Source organism: Rhinolophus sinicus, chromosome 13, assembly GCF_057876585.1.
Source record: "Rhinolophus sinicus isolate RSI-liver-muscle chromosome 13, RSI-T2T, whole genome shotgun sequence".
Lineage (NCBI taxonomy): Eukaryota > Metazoa > Chordata > Mammalia > Chiroptera > Rhinolophidae > Rhinolophus > Rhinolophus sinicus.
The window spans coordinates 5,072,715-5,096,157 of record NC_142513.1 but is presented as its reverse complement, the minus strand read 5'-3'; the positions used below and the strand labels follow the sequence as shown (position 1 = coordinate 5,096,157).

The window sequence follows — 23,443 nt, the reverse complement described above, 5'->3', positions numbered from 1 at the left end:
AACGTTGTAAAAACAGTTCACATCTGAGCTGGGATTTGAAGGACAAGAGGAATATTGCAGACCCAAAATTAGAGAAGGGCTTTTTGGGCAGAGAATATCCAGGTCGATTATCTCTTAGGATAAGAATCTCCTTGTTACGGTTTATTGTAACATTCAAAACAGACACACACACATGTGCCAACAGCGTACGGTAAACACTGACGGAGATTGTCAGGTCTTGCAATTGTTATTAATAGAGCCTCTTCATTTATAGAAGATTCAATTAAAAAGCCATCCTGCATCTGTGCTACTTCCCTAGGTAAGTGGGGAGTAGCATCTAGAGAAGACCCAGTCTACACTCACGGACAACGAGGGCACTCTGAGGACGCGGGTTTGAAGTGCCAGGCCCCAGGTGTTCTCTGTAAAGGAAGCACAGAATCAGAGGGTGGGAGCAGAGAAAAACGGTCTATGTCCAGCACAGAGCAGGGAAAACGCCGAGCCGTCTTAGAGGTTCAGGTAAGAGCAGTGCCCCTGAAACCACAGACCAAGACGCTATAAATACACTTGTGGAGGTGACCCTGAGGGTGAGGAGAACCCTCCAGAAGGACTAAGGTTGTGTTTTTCCGTAACCTGGAAGATGGCTTGGTTTAGCATCAGAAATTAAGTTGCTCTGTTGAAAATAAATACAAGTGGCATTTGTCACACCCCTCGGTGCAGCCTGAGATCCATAGCCAGGTGCCATGTTTATTGTACTAAGTGCCGAATGGTGAAACTGGTCACAATCACCGGGAATGCCTGAGAACGTTCTTCTCCCAATCTTCTCTCCTGAATTTGACATCTTTTTAATTCTTGTCAACCTAACTGGGGAAAATGGGATTGCAGTCTTGCTTTGATTTTCATTTCCTTGACATCCGGGAAGGTTGAACATCTTTTTGTATGTTTATTATCCATTTGCATTTCTTCTTCAGTGAATTTCTATTTATATCTTTGGCCCACGTTTCTCAGAGGCAATTCATCTTTTTTGTATTAATGTGGAACTAGTCTTTGTATATGAGAGACAGTAATCGCTGCCTGTGCCAAATGTTTCCTTCCTGTTTGTCTTTAACTTTGTGTGGTGCGTGTGTCCGCACTAGATTTTGGGTTGCCCATCTTGTTCAGAAGACCTCCCCTCTCTGAAGTTTTATAAATATTCTAAATTTTCTTCTATTTCCACACGCATATTTCTTGTATCTCATACATACAAACACACACATATTCACATAGTTAGATGATAATGAGATGGGTCATTAATCCATGTGTGTGTGTGTGCGTGCGCGCACGTGCTCTGTTCCCAGAATTTACATGATCCCCGTGTGCAGCATAAACCTGATATGAACCAAGCAGTAAAGTCAACTGCTAAAATCTGCCTTTTACATTTTCCACCTCAAGGGGCAGCTCCACCCTCCCTGTTACTTAAGAAGGAAGCAGGGGTGTTCCCTGGCCATTCACTCCAGTCTCAAATCCAACCACTCTCAAATGGCCGTGATGCTACCTCCTACATATCTGTCTGCTCCTCCCAGGGCCCCAAGGTCACCTCCTCGCTTCAGGCCACCATCATCTTGCCCTGGCTCTTCACAGCACTTGGCCCCCCTGGCTCCTCGCCCTCCCCTCCCAATCCAGTCTGCCCCCTGCAACCAGAACTCTTTCTAAATGCAGACCCCATCGCATCCCTGCCCTACCTAAAACCCTTCCTTCCACAGCCCCCCCACCGCTTTCAGGATACGGTCCTTCAGGACCCAGGCACTTCTCACCTTTAAAAACAAGACAAAACAAACAAACAAAAACCTCTGCAACCTCATTTCTCAAACTGTGTCTCCAAACTTCACACTGACCAGAGAAAACTACTTTCAGTGCTTCAGAAACACCAAGTTTCCTCTTCAGTAGATCAAAGCCCTGGCTATGCCTTTGCTCACCTGTCAAAGTTGAACACACACGTACCCTGGTCCTAGTCCTGGGTGATTCTGACTCCAGAGGCCAGGTGGGATCTCTGTACCCACATCCTACAGATGGTTCCCACAGCCAGGGTGGGAATCAACTGCTTTTCGTCTCTGAATTGTGGGCATGTTATTCCTCTGCCTGGAACCCTCCTCCAACCCCAGCCCCCACCTCACCACTGGACATGACTTATTCTTCCTTCAAAGCTTTGCATGTTCCTTCCTCCAGGAACTCTCCTTGACCATTCAGCTTAGGGCCCCCCGCTCTATACTCCCCCAGCCCCCTGGCCTTCCCTGACTCAAGCATTCATCACACTGAAACACAATTCCGTGATTGCTCATCTCCCACTCCAGAGTCTGAGTTTGGGGGGAAGGAGGGATGACGTGTCTGTCTTGCTCACCATTATATATATAATGCACCCAGCAGAGACCTGACACATAGTAGGTGCTCAGTAAATGTTTGCTTAAAAAATGAATGACTGGACGAGGAAAAGGATGAACAGATGCCTGTGGCAATTTCCCGGACAAAAATTGCTCAGCCAAGCCTGCAAACGGATGAGCCGTGTGGCCTGCAGAGGGCACCAGCATGCTTTTGCGTCTCCCTGCTGGAGCCCTGGGAGCCGGTACCTGCTGTCAGTCAGAGGCGCCCGATGCTCAGTGGTCATTTCACTGCGCTGAAGATGAACTCGGAGTTGTTTGCCTCCAGCCAGTCTCTGAAAATTGAGTGTTCACCCCTTACTTCTAACAACAGGTACATCCCCTGTCTTGCTAAGAAAACAGCCGTCACTGTAGCAACCAGTGGCAGGTTTTCTGTTCCCAAGTGGGGATGTGAGAAGAGGTAACAGGTAAGGGAGCGAGAAGGAAGACGGCAGATAAGAATATCTATAAAACTGCTTGTCTTGGAGAAGCAGAGGAAAGTTATCTGTATGTCTCCAAGGGGACTGGGTCTCTCTCTCTCTCCAGCCTTTCATTCTGGGGAGAACAAAATCGAAGTGTAGACTGGACAAGCATCTGTACCAAGTCTCGGGAGGCAGATCTTCTCCTTTCCTGGAGGCAGCAGCAGTACCCTCTGGACGCTGCTGGAGCCCCGGCGCCGCTCAGCCTGTCTGTCAGGGATGAATGCCTCGTGCTGCCTGCTGTCTGCTCTGCCGCCGCTGCCTAATGGCTCAGAGCACCTCGCAGCCCCTTCCCCCAGCAACCGCAGCGCCAGCGGGTTCTGCGAGCAGGTGTTCATCAAACCTGAGGTCTTCCTGGCGCTGGGCATCACCAGCCTGCTGGAAAACGTCCTGGTCATCGTGGCGGTGGTCAGGAACAGCAACCTGCACTCGCCCATGTACTTCTTCCTCTGCAGCCTGGCTGTGGCGGACATGCTGGTGAGCGTGTCCAACGCCCTGGAGACCATCGTGATCGCCATCGTCAACAGCGACTACCTGACCTTCGAGGACCGCTTCATCCAGCACATGGACAATCTCTTCGACTCCATGATCTGCATCTCCCTGGTGGCGTCCATCTGCAACCTCCTGGCCATCGCCGTGGACAGGTACGTCACCATCTTCTACGCGCTGCGCTACCACAGCATCATGACGGTGCGGAAGGCCCTGGCGCTGATCGCCGCCGTCTGGCTGGGCTGCGGCGTGTGCGGCGTGCTGTTCATCGTCTACTCGGAGAGCAAGATGGTGATCGTGAGCCTCATCACGATGTTCTTCGCCATGCTGCTCCTCATGGGCACCCTCTACGTGCACATGCTGCTGTTCGCGCGGCTGCACGTCAAGCGCATCGCCGCCCTGCCCCCTGCCGGCGGGGCGGCCCCGCAGCACCACTCGTGCATGAAGGGCGCCGTCACCATCACCATCCTGCTGGGGGTGTTCGTGGTGTGCTGGACGCCCTTCTTCCTCCACCTCGTGCTCATCATCGCCTGCCCCGCGGACCCGCGCTGCGTCTGCTACACCGCGCACTTCAACACCTACCTGGTCCTCATCATGTGCAACTCGGTCATCGACCCCGTCATCTACGCCTTCCGGAGCCCGGAGCTGCGCAACACCTTCCGGGAGATCCTGTGCGGCTGCAGCGGCGTGAGCTTGGGGTAGGACGCCAGGGCCGCGGGCGTGGGGACGGTCGGTCTGCTCACTGCTGACCCTCCACCCAGCCCCGGGTTTAGACAGAAGAAGACGGGGTGGGGGGATGGGGGGGTGGAAGGTGTGAAAACGTGGCAGCGGCCACGACGGTGCGTGCCATATGTTTCTAAGCTTGCACAGCCTTTTGTGGGACAGGCGCTCTGAAAGGATTCCAGGCTGGGTAAGTCACAAACTGATTTCCCAAATTCCGGTCGTCCTGGGAGAGACCCGGGAGGGCTGCTCAGGGCGCTGTCTGCACGCGCTTCCACTCACGCAGGGTTCCGACTGCCTGTCTGCTCTCCTGCTTCCTGGCCTCGGTCAGACCCCACTGAAGGCTTCTCATTAACAGCAGGGTGGCTCCACGCTCTCCCAGGCAAGCCTGTGCCACCTCCCCGGGTCTGGCGGCCAGCTGCTCAGATGGCTTTCCCCTTATTTCGTGAGACACTGAGTGTCTATTCTGTTACTCCATTTGCAGTAAAAACAGTGCCCCCAAACAAGGAACTCTTGAAGCAATGAATGCTACTGCCCCTCTCCTTCCCCCCACACCCCTCGCCAGCCTCTGCCTGAAAGAGAGCATCAAAATGTAACCCGCTTCTGTTTTTCCTGCTGCTGCCGCTGTTGTGCTTTATGCAGGAAATAGAAGGCAGCTTTCAAAATTCTAATGAAAAGGAGATGAAGTACTTTGGAAACTCAGAACATACCTGTGTACAAAATATTTAGTACCTTGCTACTGCTTTAAGGTATAGCTTTCCCGATTTTAATAAAGTCTTTTCTCCTAGTATTCCTTTTCTGTCTTTAAAACAAGAGAGGGAATCGTGGCTGGCAGGGCATGTGTCTCAAGACATTGTTTTACTGTAGTTGCAGAGACCTTGAGAAATTGTGGAAATGCATGTGGTTTCTTGGAAGTTGTTTTTGCTGTCTGTCACATGGTTTCCTGAACGTTATCCAGGAAAGAGGATTTTTTTGGATGACTGCTCCTTTCACTTGTCATGGTGGTCAAGTTACCCACGTCTGCACCTTATCAAGGAAAGCACTTCACTCCCGTGAGCGTAGGGCGAGCTCGCTGACTAGCGCTGTGTATCACTGTGCTGCGTGCGTCCATCAGACCCTTTCCTGCCCTGACAACTTCAGGTTTTGATTTCTGCCTGTTCTCACACACTTCCCCTCTCCCCCCAGAATTCGTCTATTATGCTGTATCTTTGGCGTACAGTTGTGTGTTTTTCTTGTGCTGGTATATATGGGGGGGGGGGGGGTTCTTTGTTATATTTTAAGACATCCAGCTGATACAAAGAATATCACTTGTTTCTTGCTTTGATTGTGATGTTTGGAAAAAATAAAAGGCTTTTGTGGCTGCTAAACATGTGACTTTATTAAAACACACCACCTGGAAGCATCCCGGTGCCTTCTGCCCTTGGCCATGGTACGTTACACTGTAATTCTGCCTGTTTCGTAAATGGCATAAACATCCCCACTGTCACCGTGCTAGTCTTTTCTAGGGCAGTGCCTTTTAGCCAAAATACAAAACTCTCCCATGCAATTTCTGAAAATATCAAGCTATAGTTCCCGGACTACTGTCACTCTCCATTATTTTAATCGACACGTCAAATAATAGGTCTTGTCCATTGCCACTCGGCAAGCAAATGTGGAAAATGGAGAATCGGATTCTTTGAAAATTGTACTAACAGCTATAGGATTATGACATCCTTTTTCTATGTAAATAAGATAAAAATAACTTACTTTTCGCTCTTTGATATCAGCTTTTACATTATTTCATTTATCCTCTCAACGAACCTCTAAAACAGGGGGATCATTTTACAGATGATGAAACTTAGTCCCGGGGGGGGGGGTTACGTGGCTGTCCAAGAATGCTGAGCTAGAGAGGGTCACAGTATATTTTGTGTCTGGGTGCTGATGTCTTTTTACACCAACGTGATGCTCCCAACAGGTTTCCCTAGTGAAAACTGACCTGGCTCCCCTTCTTATACACATTTTGGCTTAGAGAAGCACTTCCAAACAGAAGTACCCACAGGAGCCACCTGGGATCTTGTTCAAAGGCAAAACCTGATTCAGCAGGTCTGGAATGGAGCCTAAGATTCTGCATTTCTGACTCTGACAATCTCCCAGAGGATGTGGCTGCTGTCTGGCGACCACCTTTTAAACAGAGAGGGCACAGAGGACTTTCAAACAAGCATCACACAAAGCCAAACGTACTGGTCTGCATGGAGGGCTGACCCCACGCCAGGAACTGTGCTAAGTGGGCATTTGCTTCTTTGACCTTTGCAATAACTCCATGAGGTGGACACTATGATCAACCTTACTTGACAGACGAGGCATCTGAAACTCACAATGGTTAAGGAGCTTATTTATGAAAACTCAGCTACAAGAGGAGAAGCAGAGATTCAAACTTGGGCTGCCCAACTCACACCCCCACGTCCAACCCCGACACTCAAGCACCTCTCATGGAAATGGGGGATAGTTGAGCCATGACCCAATGACATCAGACACTTGTGCTGCCATGTAGGGAGACTTCAATGCATAATGCTATGGCTCATGAGTCCAGATGTTCATAAGAGATCCCATAAAGATGTCATAAAAACGAAGACGCACACTGTCATTTGACTTGCAATCATTTCCCAAGTCTGTGGGTAGCCCAGGAGTGTATCCATTTCTAAGGGTGAACAACCCTGAATGTTAGGTTGTCACTGTGTCCTCCACCACCACGTCCCCAGATCTTTATGTAGGAACCCACAGAACATTTTAAGCAGCAGGAAAGTCAGCTTTGGAAATGCTTAATGTTTGAAAATAAAAGCACATCATGATTTTAATTCATTTGTTAAGTTGCATTCACTTTTCACACCTTATTCCCAAGGCAGAATCAATGCAGTGGTTGACACCCTGGGTTCTTAGAAATCTTTGCCTGTTCTTATTTAAATAGAACTTCCGAGCTTAATTGTGATGTTTTTCTGTAGGGCTGGGATCTACAACACAGTCCAATCAGGCCTCCTTGGCTGAAAACATTTCCCCACTCTCACCTCCATTAAAATCCATTCTCCACACAGCCTGTTTAAAATCATTTTAAAAATATAAGTCAGATCATATCACACGCCTTCTCAAGACTCTTCAGTGGCTTTGAATAAAATGTCACTTCCTTACCCAGCCCTACAAAGCCCTAATGATCTGATCTCCTCTGGTAAATTCTCAACACACAGCCCCTCCCCCACACTCCTTCCCCATCACTGGACTCAAACTCACCATACTTATTCCTGCCCCAGGGCCTTTGCACCTGCCGTTTCCTCTTCCTGAAGTCTCTTTCCCACCATATCTCCCCATGATTGGCACCTTCTTATCATCCATGCTCCAGCGCAATCCTCAGAGATGCTTTCCCTGACTACTCTTTCTAAAGAAGACCCCACTCACACACATGAAGTATTGTTTTGTCACAAACTTTATTTCTATTTTATATTTTCTTATTAATGTATTTGTTTAATTATCATCAATATCTCCCACTAGAAAGCAGTACCTAACATGTAAAACCAGTCAATAAAAAATGTGTTGAGTGACTAAGTGACTTCATTAAGACACTTAAATGTGAGCTCAAGTTCTAACCAAAGAGAACATAAGACACCAGGGATCCTCACATTTGGTGAGTTTGAGAAAAACAGCCTGTTCTCTGAAAATTATGATCCAGTCAATCAAAGGTAATGCTAGGCATCTGAAATTTTAAAAATCTCTAGGTGGTTGTGATGCACCCCAAACTTGGGAAACCCCCTTAACCAACAAGCACTGCCTGTTTCCTAACAATAACAAAAACCAGCACCCCCGGAGCTTAAATTTCCTTCCCATCACCACTTCCTGTCAGGACATAAAGTACCTGCAATTAATGTTGGGCCATTCAAGAACCAACAGAAATCCAGAACTGGGAAGAACCAGATGACAAAATGCAGAACAAAGGCAAAACTTTCCACGAAAGAACTCAACGTTTCTCATCTAAGAACATTTATTTGGGAGCCCAGTCAGTAAACAATCATCAAAGACTTTATGTGATGGTAATAGACGCCAGACATTCGATGTATTAACTCATTGAATTCTCACCGAAACCCTGTACGGTCTTGTCCTTATAGAAAAGGAAACTGGTTCATGGGGGAAGTCAACCATCTTGGCCAGGCTACTCAGAGGTGAGAGGCAGAGCCGGGGCCTAAGCCACAGCCGGGCTCCCCACACCATCCCTCTGTAACCCACAAGGCTGTCCCACTGTGGTGGGTGGCACAATGGCCTGTAGCAACATGCCCCAGGGTTGAATGGCCCTCAGCAAAAAGCTCTCCCGCCCGTCGCCCTTCCCCACAGAGAACTCACCACATTATTTAATTTTTCTGTGAACTTCTCTCTCCTTTCAACCAGGCTGCAAGCTAAGCTGAACGTAGGAAGGCAGAGAAGGTACTAGCAAATGCAACAAACATAAGCATGAACCTCTGACACAGGAGTTTGCGAATAACGACACAGAGGCACAAGGAAACCCTGATTGTTAGAGTTCCTGTCTGATACTGTTTCCCAGTCTCTGAGGTCAGATGGACCTGTGTTCGAATCCTGTGTCTTCCACATCCTGCATGATGAATGTGAATTCTCAAAAACCAAGTAGAAATCCGGCAGCCACTACCCTGGAGCTTTCTAATTAAATTCTTTTCTGGCATTTGGAGGGGGCTTTCTGGGGCGTTGGAAGCATTCCATTTATAAACCCACTTGTAAAAACTCATTATTTGTGTACGTTTCAATGGAAGTGTAATAATTATACAGAAAAGTTCTTACAAGTTCTCCTTTTTGCCATGTTGTTTGCCGGGCCACAGAAAGCATGTGTGGTCCCCAGAGCCAGCAGCCGAGTGGCAGAGGAGAACGTGGCTGCTCAAGCCAAAGAAATGCATTTCCCATGAAATACCTGAGTAATTAGCTCATTTTTCTAAAGGCTTTCTTTATATAGCATGGGCTGACCTTCAAAATAGATGCGTATTCAATGCTGGCAGTGTTTCCTTTGTTTTTAATTATAGGGGAAAGACTCCTTCCTGGTGTTTATTCCATGTATGCCATGATGTGCCAGATTTTGAAGAGCTTGGCCCATCCCACTAGGTAGCAGAGGAGACACAAGAGCAGTGTCACAAATTGGGGTGAGTGCCACTAGAGTGGCTTTGAAGGACTCTGTTGAGCAGGAAAGAAAACGCTTTTGAGGGGGCCAAGTGGAGGAAACTCTGAGCTGAAATTCAGGAGAGCCTGGGAGCAAGCACAGCTCTAGGCTCATGTGGGTCCGAGTAAGTCTGTCACCCTCTCTGGGCTCAATCATGCATCTGTGCGACTGGCAGAGCTGGACTCAATGGGTGATTTCAACCCTTGTCCCTGTCCACGGTGGTGGCACATGACTGCTGTCTGTTGGGTGGCTCAGGTGACACAGACCCCACCTCCACACCAGCCACAAGAATTAACTGCGGTCTCCTACCTCTTGGGCGCTGCAGCCACATCTGTGACCCAAGGCAGCCCAGGGAGCTCAAGTCCTGTACTTGAATTACTGAGAAAGGAAGGCCCCCCTTCCCCTGGACCTCTGGGCACCAAGCTGCCTGGGGCTGTGGGAGTGGGGGACCAGTCGATCCGAGATGAAGCCAGCGTGACAGAAAGCAGGCAGAAGAGAGAACATTCCTGCTGTTAGCATTTGAGTGCCTGCGTCCAGCTATGCTTGAAGCTAAGCCTACGCCTGTACTTTATTACTGAGCTAGTTATTCGTAAGCAACAGCATCTGACAGATACGGAGGCCAAGGCATTGACTCCTCCAAGGCCAGTGAGGAGTGGGTGAGGGGTGAGAGAAAAAGCCACGTTGGGAGGGAGGGGTCAGGAGTAGGAAGGCGGGACAAGAAGGGCTGAGAGCGAGACAAGCTCTACGCTCGAGGAGATGGGCTCTGCTGTGATCTGGTGTGCATCCTGAGCTGACACATAAAATTAAACTTGCAAAAAGAATTAGCTAAAAAAGACACGAAAACAAACCGCTAGGGCAGATGATTCAAGGCAACCTCTGATCTGCTCTCCTAGTAAACTGAGGGGAAAGCAAGCAGAACTCCACAGAAACATTTCTAATTAAGGCAGAAAAAGGAAGGTAGGAAATTGGACAATAAAACCAACGTTTCCGGTATGGTGAGCCACTCACCTCCTCCTTAGTGACCCTCGATCTTCAGCACGAAGCACTTCGCATGTGCTGTGGTAACTATACAGCTGAACCCCAAGGGAAAGACGCGTTTGCTGGGCAGATGCTCTGAGAAACTCCGTGGGCAGCTGGCTCTCGGGGCCTGTGGACCAGTGGGCAGAGAGCTGAGTGTCTGCAGAAGGAACGAGGCCGGTCTAGAAGTCCAGTGGGGACACAAATCTAGCATGCACATGGTCACCAATGCTTGGGGCAATGGCTCTGCCCTTTGGGGAGCAACAGTGTGCTGGGTTCTACCTCAAGGTTGGCCCAGAGGCAACCCCATCTTGCTCTTCTCCAAGTCACGCCAGCGCCGGGGCCAAAGCACCCAGAAGACATCTGAGGAGTGCGCGAGGGAACGGACGTGAGCAACACGGGCCCTCATCTTCACTTCATTCAGATTAATATCATGGCACAGAGCCCGTGGTCGTGAACTTCAGAGGCAGACGAGACCTGAATGCAGTCTGGGGCCCTGCTTCTCACCGCCTCTCACCAGCACGCGTTTGTTTCCTTGCCAAGAAAAAACGGGAGCAATGTTAGCACCTAGGTCAAGCGTTGTTGAGAAGTTTCAATGAAAACAACACATAAAAGCCTCCTTAGCACGGTTCCTGGGACCCCTTAACGTAATTCCTGCTGCTGACAGCATCATGAGTGGGTCACCGTATCACATTCTGGGCACAGCCCATGGGGCTTCTCAACCAGGAACACGCACCCCAAGCCCCCTGGGATTTTGCTGAAATGCCAGCATCTGATTTCCAGGGCGGGGATGGGGCCCGGGACTCTGCATTTCTGACAGGCGCTAAGTTGGTGCCGATGCTGCCAGCCTGAGGCGTGGTGAGGCCTCCGTGGCATCAAAACAGGACAAGATGATGTTCCACAGCTGAAAGCCATGGTGGAGGCGCCTCCTCCAAAACGCAATTACATTGACTCTGTCCCATCAGACCAAAGGAAAAGCCTTGGGAACGCAAAGGGGCTCGGAATGAAACAAAATCAGCATGAGTTTTTCTTCTTAAGGAATCGTTTTCCATTTCCCCCCTCCCGGCTCAGGCAGCCTCTCCGCACAGCAGCCACCCATCTGGGATAAAATGAAGCGAGCAGGTGAATTGCCGGTCCCACAGACATGGTCCTGAATCACCCAGCAGATGGTCCACTGTCTGAGTCACACACGATGGAGATGGTTCCATCGATAAAAAGTCCCACCAGAAAACTCTGGAGAGAGTAACGCAGGCTGAGAAAGCAAGCAAGGCATGAAGCTTCAGGAAGACGGGGTTCAGTAAGGTGGACGAACGCTTCTAGAACCATCCTCACTGGTTCTGGGTGAACCAGAAGCACCCAGAAAAATGGTTATCAAATTTGGAGGCACCTGCAAAACATTTAAAATTCTGGTCCTGGCTTCTACCCTTCAAAGAAGGTGATTTAATTGGTAGGCAGGGCCTCCCAGGTGTGGGGACCTTTCTTTTAAGCTCCAAAGTGGTGATTTGGATATTTAGAATCGGTTGGGGTGGGAATGTCCTCAGTGCTGGGCGACGCTGACCCCTCCAGCCCTATTTTCCACCTGTGAAATGGAATAATAAGCAGCTTTGGAGCCATGATCAGCATGACAGATAAAAAGTGAAAATGCTCTACTCACACGTGGTCGCATCCCTGTGCATTTGTTGGTCAGAATTTTCTTGGCTTCTTGAACCTATAGCTTAGCTACAATCCCAGGCCAATTGAAGAATCATCAACTTCACAATTCCTTGATTATTTTCAGAAGATGGGAGGCCTCAACTTGACCGTAACTCGGCCCATAAAATGTGTGCCCTCTTCTGAGCCCAGCTTTTCTTCCTTGCCAGGTCTGAGTCTTCTTCTCTTCTGTCATCACAAATATTTGTTGAGTGTTTAACATGGACCAGCTGCCATACCAGCTGCTGGGGATGTAATGTGGACCCTGTCCCCAGAGAGCCTCGTACACTGGGAAAGAGACCATCTTTGGACAAGCAAGGTCTGGATTCCCTTTCAAAGTGCAAGTGTGAAGGCAAAGAAACATACAGCTCCAGGCAGATGGATGTCTTCACTGTGTCTCCTTGACCCAATCGCTTGGCCTTTCTGTGCCACCGTTTTCTCATCTGTAACATGAATGGCTCTTGTTCTGACCAGCTGCCCTAAGTGGGTTAGCAAGCTAAAAAGGTAATAAGGAACGCTTCACCAAGAGGACTTTGAATTGCTGAAGACTTCCCTCCCCAATCTCAGGTCACTTCCCCGACAGGGGAAGAGAGAAGGAAACAGTGACCCAAGACAGAGGCTAACACATTATTTTGTATGTTCCGAACCTCAGCCAGAAACACAGGAACAGGTCCATGTCTAAACACTCAGGAACAAGGGACAGGACGTCACTCTCATTTTTTTTTTTAATCAAATGCTGTTGACCTCGATTTCTTCCAAACATGAGCAGAGTTAAGATTTTCAATTACAGGCAACAAGAACCCATCTCAGACTGGCTTCAGGAAAAATGAAAAAGGAGGAAGGAATTTACGCAGGCCCTGCTCCCTCTAGGTTCTGAAATGATGTCATCAGCCATCTCTGTCTCTTGAGATTAACTTCCTCTCCTTTGGCTTCTTTCTTGGACAGGTGTCTTTTCACACAGTGGACCCGATAAAATGAGACTTCTGTCAGCTCACCAACTCCAGCAGAAAACCAGCCTCTCTTTCCCAACCATCACCCTACCCACGTCCCACCACCCAAAAAAAGCAGAAAGCCAATTTCAGGCCAACTAACTGAAATCACATGCCAACCTCTGAACCCATCGCTACAGCCGAGCGTTTGCTCAGGGCTGGATAAAGCGCCCACCTTGGAGCTGGCGTGGGGGCATCAGCCACCGTGGATCATGGGAGACAGAGAAGAGGTCCCACACAAGAGGACTGAGTGCTGCTCCCAAAACAGGCGGGTAGAATCAGTCACTGCCCGCCTCTCTCTCCCTCTACACCCCCGACCCCAAATACTCCCACTACGGCAATTCTAGAGGCCGCCTTCAGGCTTTCTTTTGTCATTTTTAGGTAACTTTTCAGTATATTCATTTCCAAATACTGAAATAACCTTAAAAGAGTCTACGCCAAAAAAGGTATTTGGTTTTGATCAGTGGTCCTGCAAGCTTGTTTTTCTAGTTCTTTGTTTCTAACGTTCAAGGGCTTACGTAAGCTAGTTTGCTAAATGGTTTGTTTTTCATCCCGGGTCTTGCTTGGCCTTGGTTTCACAATATGACTAGAGGGAATCTTTGGGATTTTTCTGGGCCACCGTACTCCTCCGAATTAATCAAGTGGGTGCGTATTATGAATCAGAGAGAATATAAGGAAACAATATCTTAACTTTAAAGTCGTACTATAAAGTGAAAATGAGTGGATCATTTCCTCAAACATCACTTCCATTTGGAAACTCTCCTCCTCCACCCCAACTCGCACACACAGATTATTAAAAATAAATAAGTTATTCATGCAAGTGTGCTGGCCGTATTACTCAGAATAGCCAAAAAGTGGAAAAACTCCTGGTCCATGGACTAATGAGGGATAAACATTATGTGGTACATCCATACAACGAAATAACACTCAGCCATAGAAACGAATGACTCCTGAATGACAGGGTTCGGGGAGCTTCCAGGTTGGGGAGCACATGACCGTATTGGGAGGGTGACGTGCCCAGAGACACACCTTGCTCTGCACCTCTCTTCCATTTGGCTGTTCCTGAGATGGATCCTTTCTAACAAGGATAATATAGTAATAGTAATCATACGTAAAGTACTTTCTTGAGTTCTGGAGTCATTCTAACGACTTGCTAAACCTGAAGAGGGGGTGGTGGGAACCCCCAGTGTGGAGCTGGTCAGTCAGAAGTACAGGTGACAATTGGGACAGTGACTGACATCTGACATGAGATCAGTCTCATGGACTGAGCCCTTAAATTATGGGGTGTGCACTGACTCCAGGCAGTTAGTGTGAGAACTGAATTGTAGGACACCCAGTTGGTGTCCAGAGACTTGGACAATTGGTGTCAGAAGTGTTGTGAGTAAAAACATCATTGCACAACTGCATAAAATTACTAAACGTCAGTGACAGTACACTTACAATGGGTGAATTTTGTGGTATGTAAATTATATCTCAATAAAGTTTGTTTAAAAAAGTAAACCTGCAAAAAAAATAGACAAATTAAATGAGATGCTGGCAGGCTGTCCCAGAACGCAGTGCTCAGTGACCAGCTACCTGTGTTAGCAGGAAGTCAAGACCACCCCCGAAGGTATTCCATCCAATACCTTTTACTTTTATTAGCGTCACGGGGACAGGTCAGTCCTACTTACACTCATCTCCAAGAACAAATGAGACGCAAGCTCTTTAAGACCAGTGACGACCACGTTGGAATCCCACTCCCCCAAGACCATACCCCACCCACAGCCGCCCAGACCTCACTGCAGCATGGACCAGACCCCTTAACCCCGTATCCTCATTCGGCTTCAGATTTCCAGGGCACAGACCTTCCACTGCTTGGCCTCCTGTTCGGCAACCTAAACTCACCACTTCTGTCTACCCCCAGTTCCGCATCAGACCCACCCCCCAGGGGTCCCTGCACTCGTCCACTATGTAGGTTGCTAGATGAAATAAGAGGATTTCCAGTTCAACGGGAATTTCAGATACACAACCTATACTTTTTCAATATAAGTATATCCCAAATATTGACTGGGACATTTATAATAAAAAATGATTCGTCATTTATTTCATCTTGCAAGCCTACATAAGGAACAAATGAGATGGTTCAAACGAGATGTATTTTCATTTGCTAAATCTGGCAACCCAACTTCCGTAGCTATTTCATTTCCTGAGAGAGAGTCTTTCTCTTCCCTGTCCTGGATCTTTGTGGGAGCCCCAGCCATACACACAGCAGGTCTCCCTGGCTTAAATCCCAGGGAGAGGCAGTTGTGTTATCAACCTTTTCTTCCCAGGAGGCTCCAGGGCTTCCTCTGCTAATTGGCCCTCCTTTTCCCAAACTCCGCATTGCAAAGGTCTGGGCAGCCTGGCTAAATCCAACAAAAACTCCACCTCCGCGTTTTTCTCTGAGCAAGGGAACACTTCCGTACCACAAGTTAGTGTAACTCAGAGGAACTTCACAGAACAAAGAGCATCTGTAACTTTTTCTCTCTGTAGAGACCCACTGGCAGCTTCTCTTGCTGAAAAGGAAAAGGTCTTTGCATAGGGCCAGCCAGCCCTTTGCTCCGGAAGTGCCTGTAGTACTAATAGTTACCATTTTTAAAGCACCTCCATTGTGTTGGGCTATTGTAGTCACACAACAGCCTAGCCGACTGTCCCCCCATGTCTTTCCTTAAGGAAAGAAAAGTCTGTGAGACTGTGCCTTTTTAGGACTTTGCTTATCTCTATGTTTTACACCTTATGTCTCTCTGTCTGGTCCCCAAAAGATGGTTTGCAGCCAATGACGAGTAAGATTCCCCACGGGAGGAACAACTCAAGCCAGGCGGAACCGAGTGGGGATCCCCAATGAGCTGCCTTAGAAGATCCAAAAAGGAGCCTTGCCTGCCCTTCCTCTCTGCCTGGGAAAAGCCATTGCTGTCTCTGGCTTTCCTCTCTCACCTGATTGTGAGAGAAGTCATGAGGGCAATAAAGATCAGCTCTCTCCACTTATCTCAAAGGAACTGTTACAATACGAGAGACTTGACCCTGAGAAGGTACATACCTTAGGTAAGACATCATGGGACTTTGTGCTTCGGCTGTTGACAGACAAAGGGTGATTGGAATAAACATTTTTCTGCTATGATGTATGAGTCTCACAGACCATGTAAGAAACAATGTTACTTTCTTGTATTTGTATACCTATCAATAGAAACCTCCAGTCGGCTTTATTCAGGGCTCCAGTCTTTCAGAACTGTGAGACCCGTGGCCCTCTGAGATTTAACTGCATTACATCTCTGTTTGTTTCTTTCTTAAAAACTTAACCCAAAGCCGCCCCTTCTCGCACCCTCACTGCCCGTGTTGTGCTGGACGCGACAGGCTATGAAGCCAGGGACCATGGCACACAGTAACAACCACAGCAAGAAAGAGAATTAATACTTCTTGAGCATTTACTGTGCACCAGGCATCACCCCAAGTGCTTTAAATTTGGCCATTTATCTAACTTAGTGCTTATCTCATTCCCTTCACACCCTTGGAAGTAGAAACTGTTTATTATCCTGCATTTACAAAGAAGAAAACTGAGGCATGAAGTGGGGAAGCAACCACACCAAAGACAGGCAACCAGTGAGCGGCCACACTCTGAATAACACAAGTTCTAAGAATCAACCATCGATTGGCTGGAAACTGGTCCAGGAAGCAAATGTCATCCTTAGTAAAGAGCTTGTGTCATAGAACTGGATTATGGGGATTTTAGACCTTGAGTTTACTGCCGACTCCCTGGGCATCACCCGAAATGTCATTGAAAATGGCCACTGCTTCCTGGGACTGACTCTGAGCCAGTCACTGTGCTAAATGTATCTACGCAGACCTGAGTCGGTGGTGTCGTTTTCTCCTTTAATTTTATTTCGTCTTCAAAACCACAGAGAAGTCATTCTCATTTTATTGATGCTTATATTGAGGCTCAGAGAAGGAAGCAACTCAGCCAGAGTCACACAGCTGGAAAGTAGAAAAGCCACGATGGGGACCCAGGTCGGAGCCAGAAGCCAGAGATGTTTCTACTACGGCACAATAATGCGATTCATGAGACAGCCTGGGAGAAAATATCTCAATCATTTCATAATAAGAAATAGATGGTTAAAGGATTTCATTTACAAAGAAAAAAACTAGCATGTGTTTAAAAAAGAAAATTGCCAAACCTCAAAGTCGAAACTGTTTGTGTCACATCCAAGAGCAATTTTGATAAGATGGGCATAAATCTTTAAGGCATAAATCTAAACTTCCAAAAAAAGACCAAAATTTGTGTGGCTTTACATGTCTGTGACTGGATAATTAGATGTTCAGTACACCAGAAATAATTAATTTAACTTAATGGGACAAGAAGTGATTGCTGTTGCCTGGAGAGAAGAAAATTCTTAATAATTATACATCATCGGCCAAAATGCAAGGTCAGGCTGTCCTACCCAATGAAACTGTCACATGAACCATTAGCCATTAAAGCAGTGAAGTTCCATCTCCAGTGTTTTAGTCGATTTCAAAAGCTGCCCTGAGCACCCGGCGTCCTCCTCTTCCATGTCCTGTACATGCCGTGCAGGGAACAAACCACCCTGGGCAGGTACAAACCAGTGCATCAGGCAAGTCCTTGAAGAGCAAAGATGCTACATCTGAGACACACTGTTCCTTCATCATCTGCAACCTGCAGCTTGTCCCTCTCGTGAGTGCCTGAGGACAGCTGCCCGAAGCCAAACTGACCGACTGAGTTAATGCCATTTAGGATTGGCTCGTGGTCCTGCATGAGACACTCGGAGATCCCAGGACTTTTGTTCAGCAAATCCCCATGTTTGTGCTTTGCTCTGAAAGCCCTTTACTGAAAGTCTTCACCTCTAGAGGTGAGGGCTCCTCTCTTGGGATTTATCTGTAAACAAAATGGGCTGAGCAGAGGGGTGGTACAGGATTGAGGGGAGAGAAGATGCAGAACTGGGAACGGGAGACTGGGTGCTGGTCCTGGATCCGGCAGTATCAGGCTGTGTGACCTTGGGCAGGCGAGTGACCTTCGTGTGGTCTCACTTTCCCTGTCTGTACAACGAAGACCCTGAACTTCACCGTCAGCTTTTAGGCTGAGTTCTGAAGTGCTCGGGGACCACAAAGGTGAGATTCTGCACAGATTCCGTGTTGTGCCTGCTGGGCTGAGAAAACATCAAACACCCGCATAAAACTCACTACACACCAGGCACTGTCCTAAGGGCTCTGTGTGTTAACTGGGGTGATCCTCACCCCAGTTCAGTAAGGTAAGTTACTGTCAGTGTCTGCATCTGACAGGTAAGAAAACTGAGGCCCAGAGAGGTTACTTAACCAGGAGTGAACAGAGGAGCCAGGATAAGAACCAGCGTCCCAGCTCTGAATCTTGGCTCCTAACCAATGTTACTCTGCCTCTCCTGAAACATTAGGTTTTATGTGAAGAAAAGATTGTACCAGCTTTAAAAAAAAAAAAAAAAAAAAAAAGTTTTTTTAACTGCTAAACTAAGCATACCATTTTCTACCCATTAGATTGGCCAAAATTGAAAAGATGAATTACACCAAATAGTGCCAAGCATAGGGTCACAGGGACCCTCTCTGTTGGTGGGAGTGTGAACTGATAAAGCCTTCAGGAAGGACAGTTTGGCTGCTTAAATTTCAGTGCACCTCCCCTCGCATCCACCCTAGAGGAAAAACAGATGCATGCCTGTGCAAAGAGACACATACTAGTGTGAAAGAATTCATTCCAGCCCTGCTCAGACCAGTGAAAATTTGGAAACAACCTAAATATGAACCACAAGGGACTGCTTGACACATCAATGTGTGAAATAAATACCCCACAGCCATTAATAAGAATTGTGAACATGGGAAAAACTGCAAAATAAGTGAAAAAAAATAAGTTACAGATAAGGTCTACAATGTTATCACATTTATGTTAAAACACACACATACATAGAAAAACTGATTCTGCATGCTTTTATGAGGATGAAAACTAGTTTTAAAGAGTCTAAAAAGATATACGCTATGCTAATTAGAATAATTTCTCCTGAGATGGGCAAGAGACGACTTTGCTTTTCATTCTGTTTTGAGTATCATCTGAAATTGTACAGATGTGCCCAGCGGCTTCCGACGCCAGCATACCATGGTGTCTACATAGGGAGGCAGCAATTTCTTATTGATCCTTATTACATATCTTTGAGGTATCGTGACCTCTCCCCAAGGAAGACGAAAAGCCATGGAGGTCCAGAGAAGTCACACTACATACACAACCTATCAAAGAAAGAATTATGCGCAACCCCAATTAGTGGGTGCAGGACAGGGCAGAGTGACCTGGGTGCAAGCAGGGCGAGTGTCCCTGTGTGGGGACAGGTTTATGCATCAGGAATCCCGTCAGTTGCCTAAACCGGGTGCCCACCCTGGGATCTGGGCATATTCAGGAGAGCAAAGACATCCAGTCTCCACTTAGACGGGGGATCACCAGGAGCGTCCTGGGGGAGAACTTACTCGAAGGAGAATAAGATGTGTCACCTCCCACGGAGTGATTATATGACCCTTAAACACAGAAAGAAAGAAGTATATAGTGTTGTAAACCAATGACGTCTCAGGGTTGTTTGTTATTGCAGCACAAAACATTACAACATAGGCATGTGATTTAGAAATATGGAAATAAATACCGGGGCGGGACAGGGGGGAGCTAAAAAGAAGAGTTGAAAGTGGTTGTTTCTGTGCGCTTTGAAGGTGCGGAGAGAGGGCCACAGGACCCATGTTTCATGGTTCCTGGTGCACATGCCCTGTGTACTGCCATCCCACTTAAATCCAGGCTGGTCTGGTGACTCTGTTTAACCAATAAAGTGTGGAGGAAGTGAGGCTGTGCCAATCCCAGCCCTAAGACTTTAGAAAGCACCTAGCATCTGCTTTTGTGCTCTCTGGGACCCAGATGCCATGTAAAAGTCTGACTACCCTGCTGAAGAGAGAAACCACGTGGATAGAAGGTCACCGAAACAAGAGACGTGTAAGTAAAGAAGCCATTTTGGACATTCCAACCCAATCGAGCCTCTAAATGACTCCAGCTCCAGCTCCCATCTGATTATAACTGCATGGGAGACGCAAAGTCACATCAGTAAAATATCGACCCAGCTGAGCCCAGCCAACCCAAAACATTATGAGATATGATATCGAAGTGCTGTTTTCACCCAGTAATAGTTGGGGTAACTTGTTACAGAGCAGTAGATAATCAAGACCAAATTTGGTGCCTGGAAGTGGAATGCTTTTATGCCAAAACTTGAAACATGCGGCATTGGCTTTGGGACCAGGTGGCAAGCGAAGTTCAGAAAGGCTTCCTGAAGACAGAATCTGGAAGAATGGTGAAGAAATCATTATTGGAGGCTGAAGAGAAGATCAGCCATGATTTTTTTAATGGCAGAACGTATAGCAACAGCTTCACCCACAATAAGAGAAGAAAAAATACATACATAAGGACCCCCTTTTGTCTGGCCTCACTGCAGGTGAGAACTGCATGACATGGGCACGGGTTGGGCTGCAAGGTAGGTGACAGGAAAACCCCTCTGCTGGGCTTAGGGCCTCAGGGGAGTGGTGGTCCCAGCCCAACAGGGAAAATCATGACTTTTCTGGGGTCAGGAGCAGCAATCTGTCTAGAAAGGAGACCCCTCTGCCCTGAGACCTGCAGCAGGATTTCAGGGCGGAGTCTAGGCTCCCAGGAAGTAACGTGAGGTTGGGGGCCCTGAATCTTTCTTTGACCCTTATGCCCAAAGGAAGGACATCTTCCGTGATGTCCCCACTTCCAAGAACAGAAGAGGCAATGTAATGATAGAGGGTTTAACCAAAATTTTGGATGAGCCAGCTCCTGTTTCTCTGGATTCTGCTCCTGCCCAAGAAGACTCTGAAAGGACCAAGTACCAGGCATCGGTGACACCCACAAAAGGGGCTATGGATTTCCCGTGGAGCACTAGGAACAGCTCAGGAGGCACTCTACAGAGACGTGAGGCTGGAGACATAGGTAGGGATCCTCGTCTCCACGGGACATCGAGACAGCAAACCAAATGTGCATGGCAAGCTGGACCAAGGAGGAAAGCCACGGATGGAGGAGGGAGAAAAGCCAAGAAGGTGCGATCTAGCAGGTTCCTTCCCAGAACCCAAGAGAGAGGATGTTTGCACTTGAGATTTCTGTAATCCTAAAACGGAGCCTAAAACTAAGGAGGCGGCCGCATGGCAAAACATTTTTGAAGCTGTGTTTATTCATTACATAGAGTGGAAATACTCACAAAGAACTTTGTTATATTCTATTTTAGGATAAAATATACAGGAAAATGATGACCTGACAGATTGGCAATAGGTAAACAGGGGAGCCTTTTACACAAGTGGCCCCTGCTTACAGGAAAACTCAGACGAAGGTGACACGCGGTGAATATAATAGTGTTGGCAAACATTTTGGTTTAACTTCCAAACTTACTTCTCCAAGAAATAAAACAATCAGTGCGACTCACTTAGAACGAATCTGAAACACCATCTAGACTTGGTTAATCATGAGAGAAACTGTACAAGAAGAAAGTCACCTGACTTTACATGGAACATTTTCCATAGGTCATTGATATTGGAGTAAAGCCCGTGAATAGTATCATTGTGGGAAAGCCTTCAATCAGATGTCAATTTTTAAAGTTTCTTGAAGAGACAACCACTATGAAATCTGTGACATCGTGAGAAGCTCTATGAATGCAATGAAAGTGGGAAAACCTATAGCCAGAAGTCACATCTCATTACGTGTCCTAAAAGTCATAATGGGGAGAAGCCTTATGAAGCAATCACTGTGGGAAACCTTTAAAAACAAAAATACCTCATTGTACATCAAAGAATTCATACTGGAAAAAATCCTCTCTTGGATGCAATCAAGGTAGAGAAACCTTTAGCTGTAATTCACCCCTTAATAGACACCACCCTGAATTCCACACAAAAATGTTCTGTTTGTGAGAAGTTCTACTCTGGTATTAGAGTGAAGGCTTATTATTTGCAGCTGAATCAGAACCCACCCCCCACCCCCGCCCACCCTCTGGCGCCTGCGCCCCCTCACAGAAAACAGACCATTCCAATTAAGACAATCCAAATAGGATGTATTTGCAAAGGTATTATGTATTCAGAAGTGTAGAGGAGGGGAACCATAATGGAGAGGGCAGTAACCCAAGGCCCTAAACCCAAAGAAACCAGAGCAAATCGCTAAAATTGGAGGAGACAGAAGTTAGAGAAAGCTGATTTAAAAAGAGCTGTGGCCTTATGCTGGGGATGGGTTGGGGCACACAGAGGCGGCCTGAAAATGTCATACCCCCAGCCTTACACATCTCTCTTACCAGACCCCAGAGGGCAAAGGTGCTTGTGATGGAGTTGGCCGGGAAGAAGGGCAAAGACGACCTGGACTGGAGGGGAGAGAGAGACTGGGACTCCCAGCTGGCACAGCCCCCTAAGTACAGAGCTGGCTGCTTTGTCTCCCTCTGAGCCCCAGGACCTGGTGCAGAGCCAGGCCCAGAAGAGTCACTCAGTGAAAAGTGTGGATGCATAAAGGGTCAGCGGAACCAGGTAGATCTGGGCTCAGGCTGTTGTCCCGCAGGAGAAAACTCAGAACTCCTCTGCCTGCCTGTCTTCTCCAGGGCCCTGGAAGCATAGGGACAACATGCTTTTGTAACTCACGTGGCAGGGCCACCCAACAAAAACGCACCCAAAAACCAGGAATGCAGCAAACGCCGATAGCCTTAAAGAGAAGAGGGAAAGACGAAAGGGACTCTCGGGCTGTGTATCAGAAGCTTTACGGGTGTGTCTCCCAAAACCCCACAGTCCTGCACCATTGCTGTCATCCCCCCCCCCCCCTTCGGTGGGTGAGAAAACCTCCGGAGGCTCCGAGAGCCTAGGGAAATTCCCCAGGGCTGCACAGTAAACTGGAGTGAGAGCGGATCTGAACCCAGATCCGTCTGCACCCCAGGCCTGCGGTTTGCCCACACCGCAGGGCACGAGGCGAACTCCACTGTGGGTGAAAGCATGAGGACACATACAACTGAGAACAACTTTACAGGTTTACGAATGCCTCCACTCTGCTGATATACCACAACAGCTGTTAACATGTTTTCTTTTATAGGCACTGAGAAGAAAACATCTGTTAGGTACCACGCTCATGGCTCCAGACCCTGCAGGCTGCAAGTTAATGACTCATTTAGTAACCTCCACGGTGTTATTTAACATTTAAAATGAAACGGACAAAGTGCTCTTCTGCACTATGGCAGAGAGCGGTAATACGGTAGGTGCACACAAAGGCCACATTTTAAGAAGCATTTCTATTTATAATTATTGGCATTTGTGCTTTAATGGAAGATGAAAACCCTCTGCTTAACACATTGGCTTCCTCTGGCGGGAGCTAGTAAAAAAAAATCAGATCTGCCCTGAAAACCTAAGTTTTCAAACAATCTGAGTTTCCCAGGAGAACTCAGGTTTCCCTGAAATCTTAGA

At 47.5% G+C, this 23,443-nt stretch overlaps 1 protein-coding gene across 1 annotated transcript; it reads left to right on the top strand.

Moving 5' to 3' along the window:
* The first annotated feature begins 2,416 nt into the window (after nt 1-2,416).
* Nucleotides 2,417-5,408, top strand: MC3R (melanocortin 3 receptor). The gene is made up of 2 exons (XM_074317764.2): nt 2,417-2,703; nt 2,916-5,408. Exon 2 carries the CDS (start codon nt 3,068-3,070, stop codon nt 4,037-4,039), a length of 972 nt encoding a protein of 323 aa, XP_074173865.1. The 5' UTR covers nt 2,417-2,703; nt 2,916-3,067; the 3' UTR covers nt 4,040-5,408.
* The last annotated feature ends 18,035 nt before the right edge of the window (nt 5,409-23,443 follow it).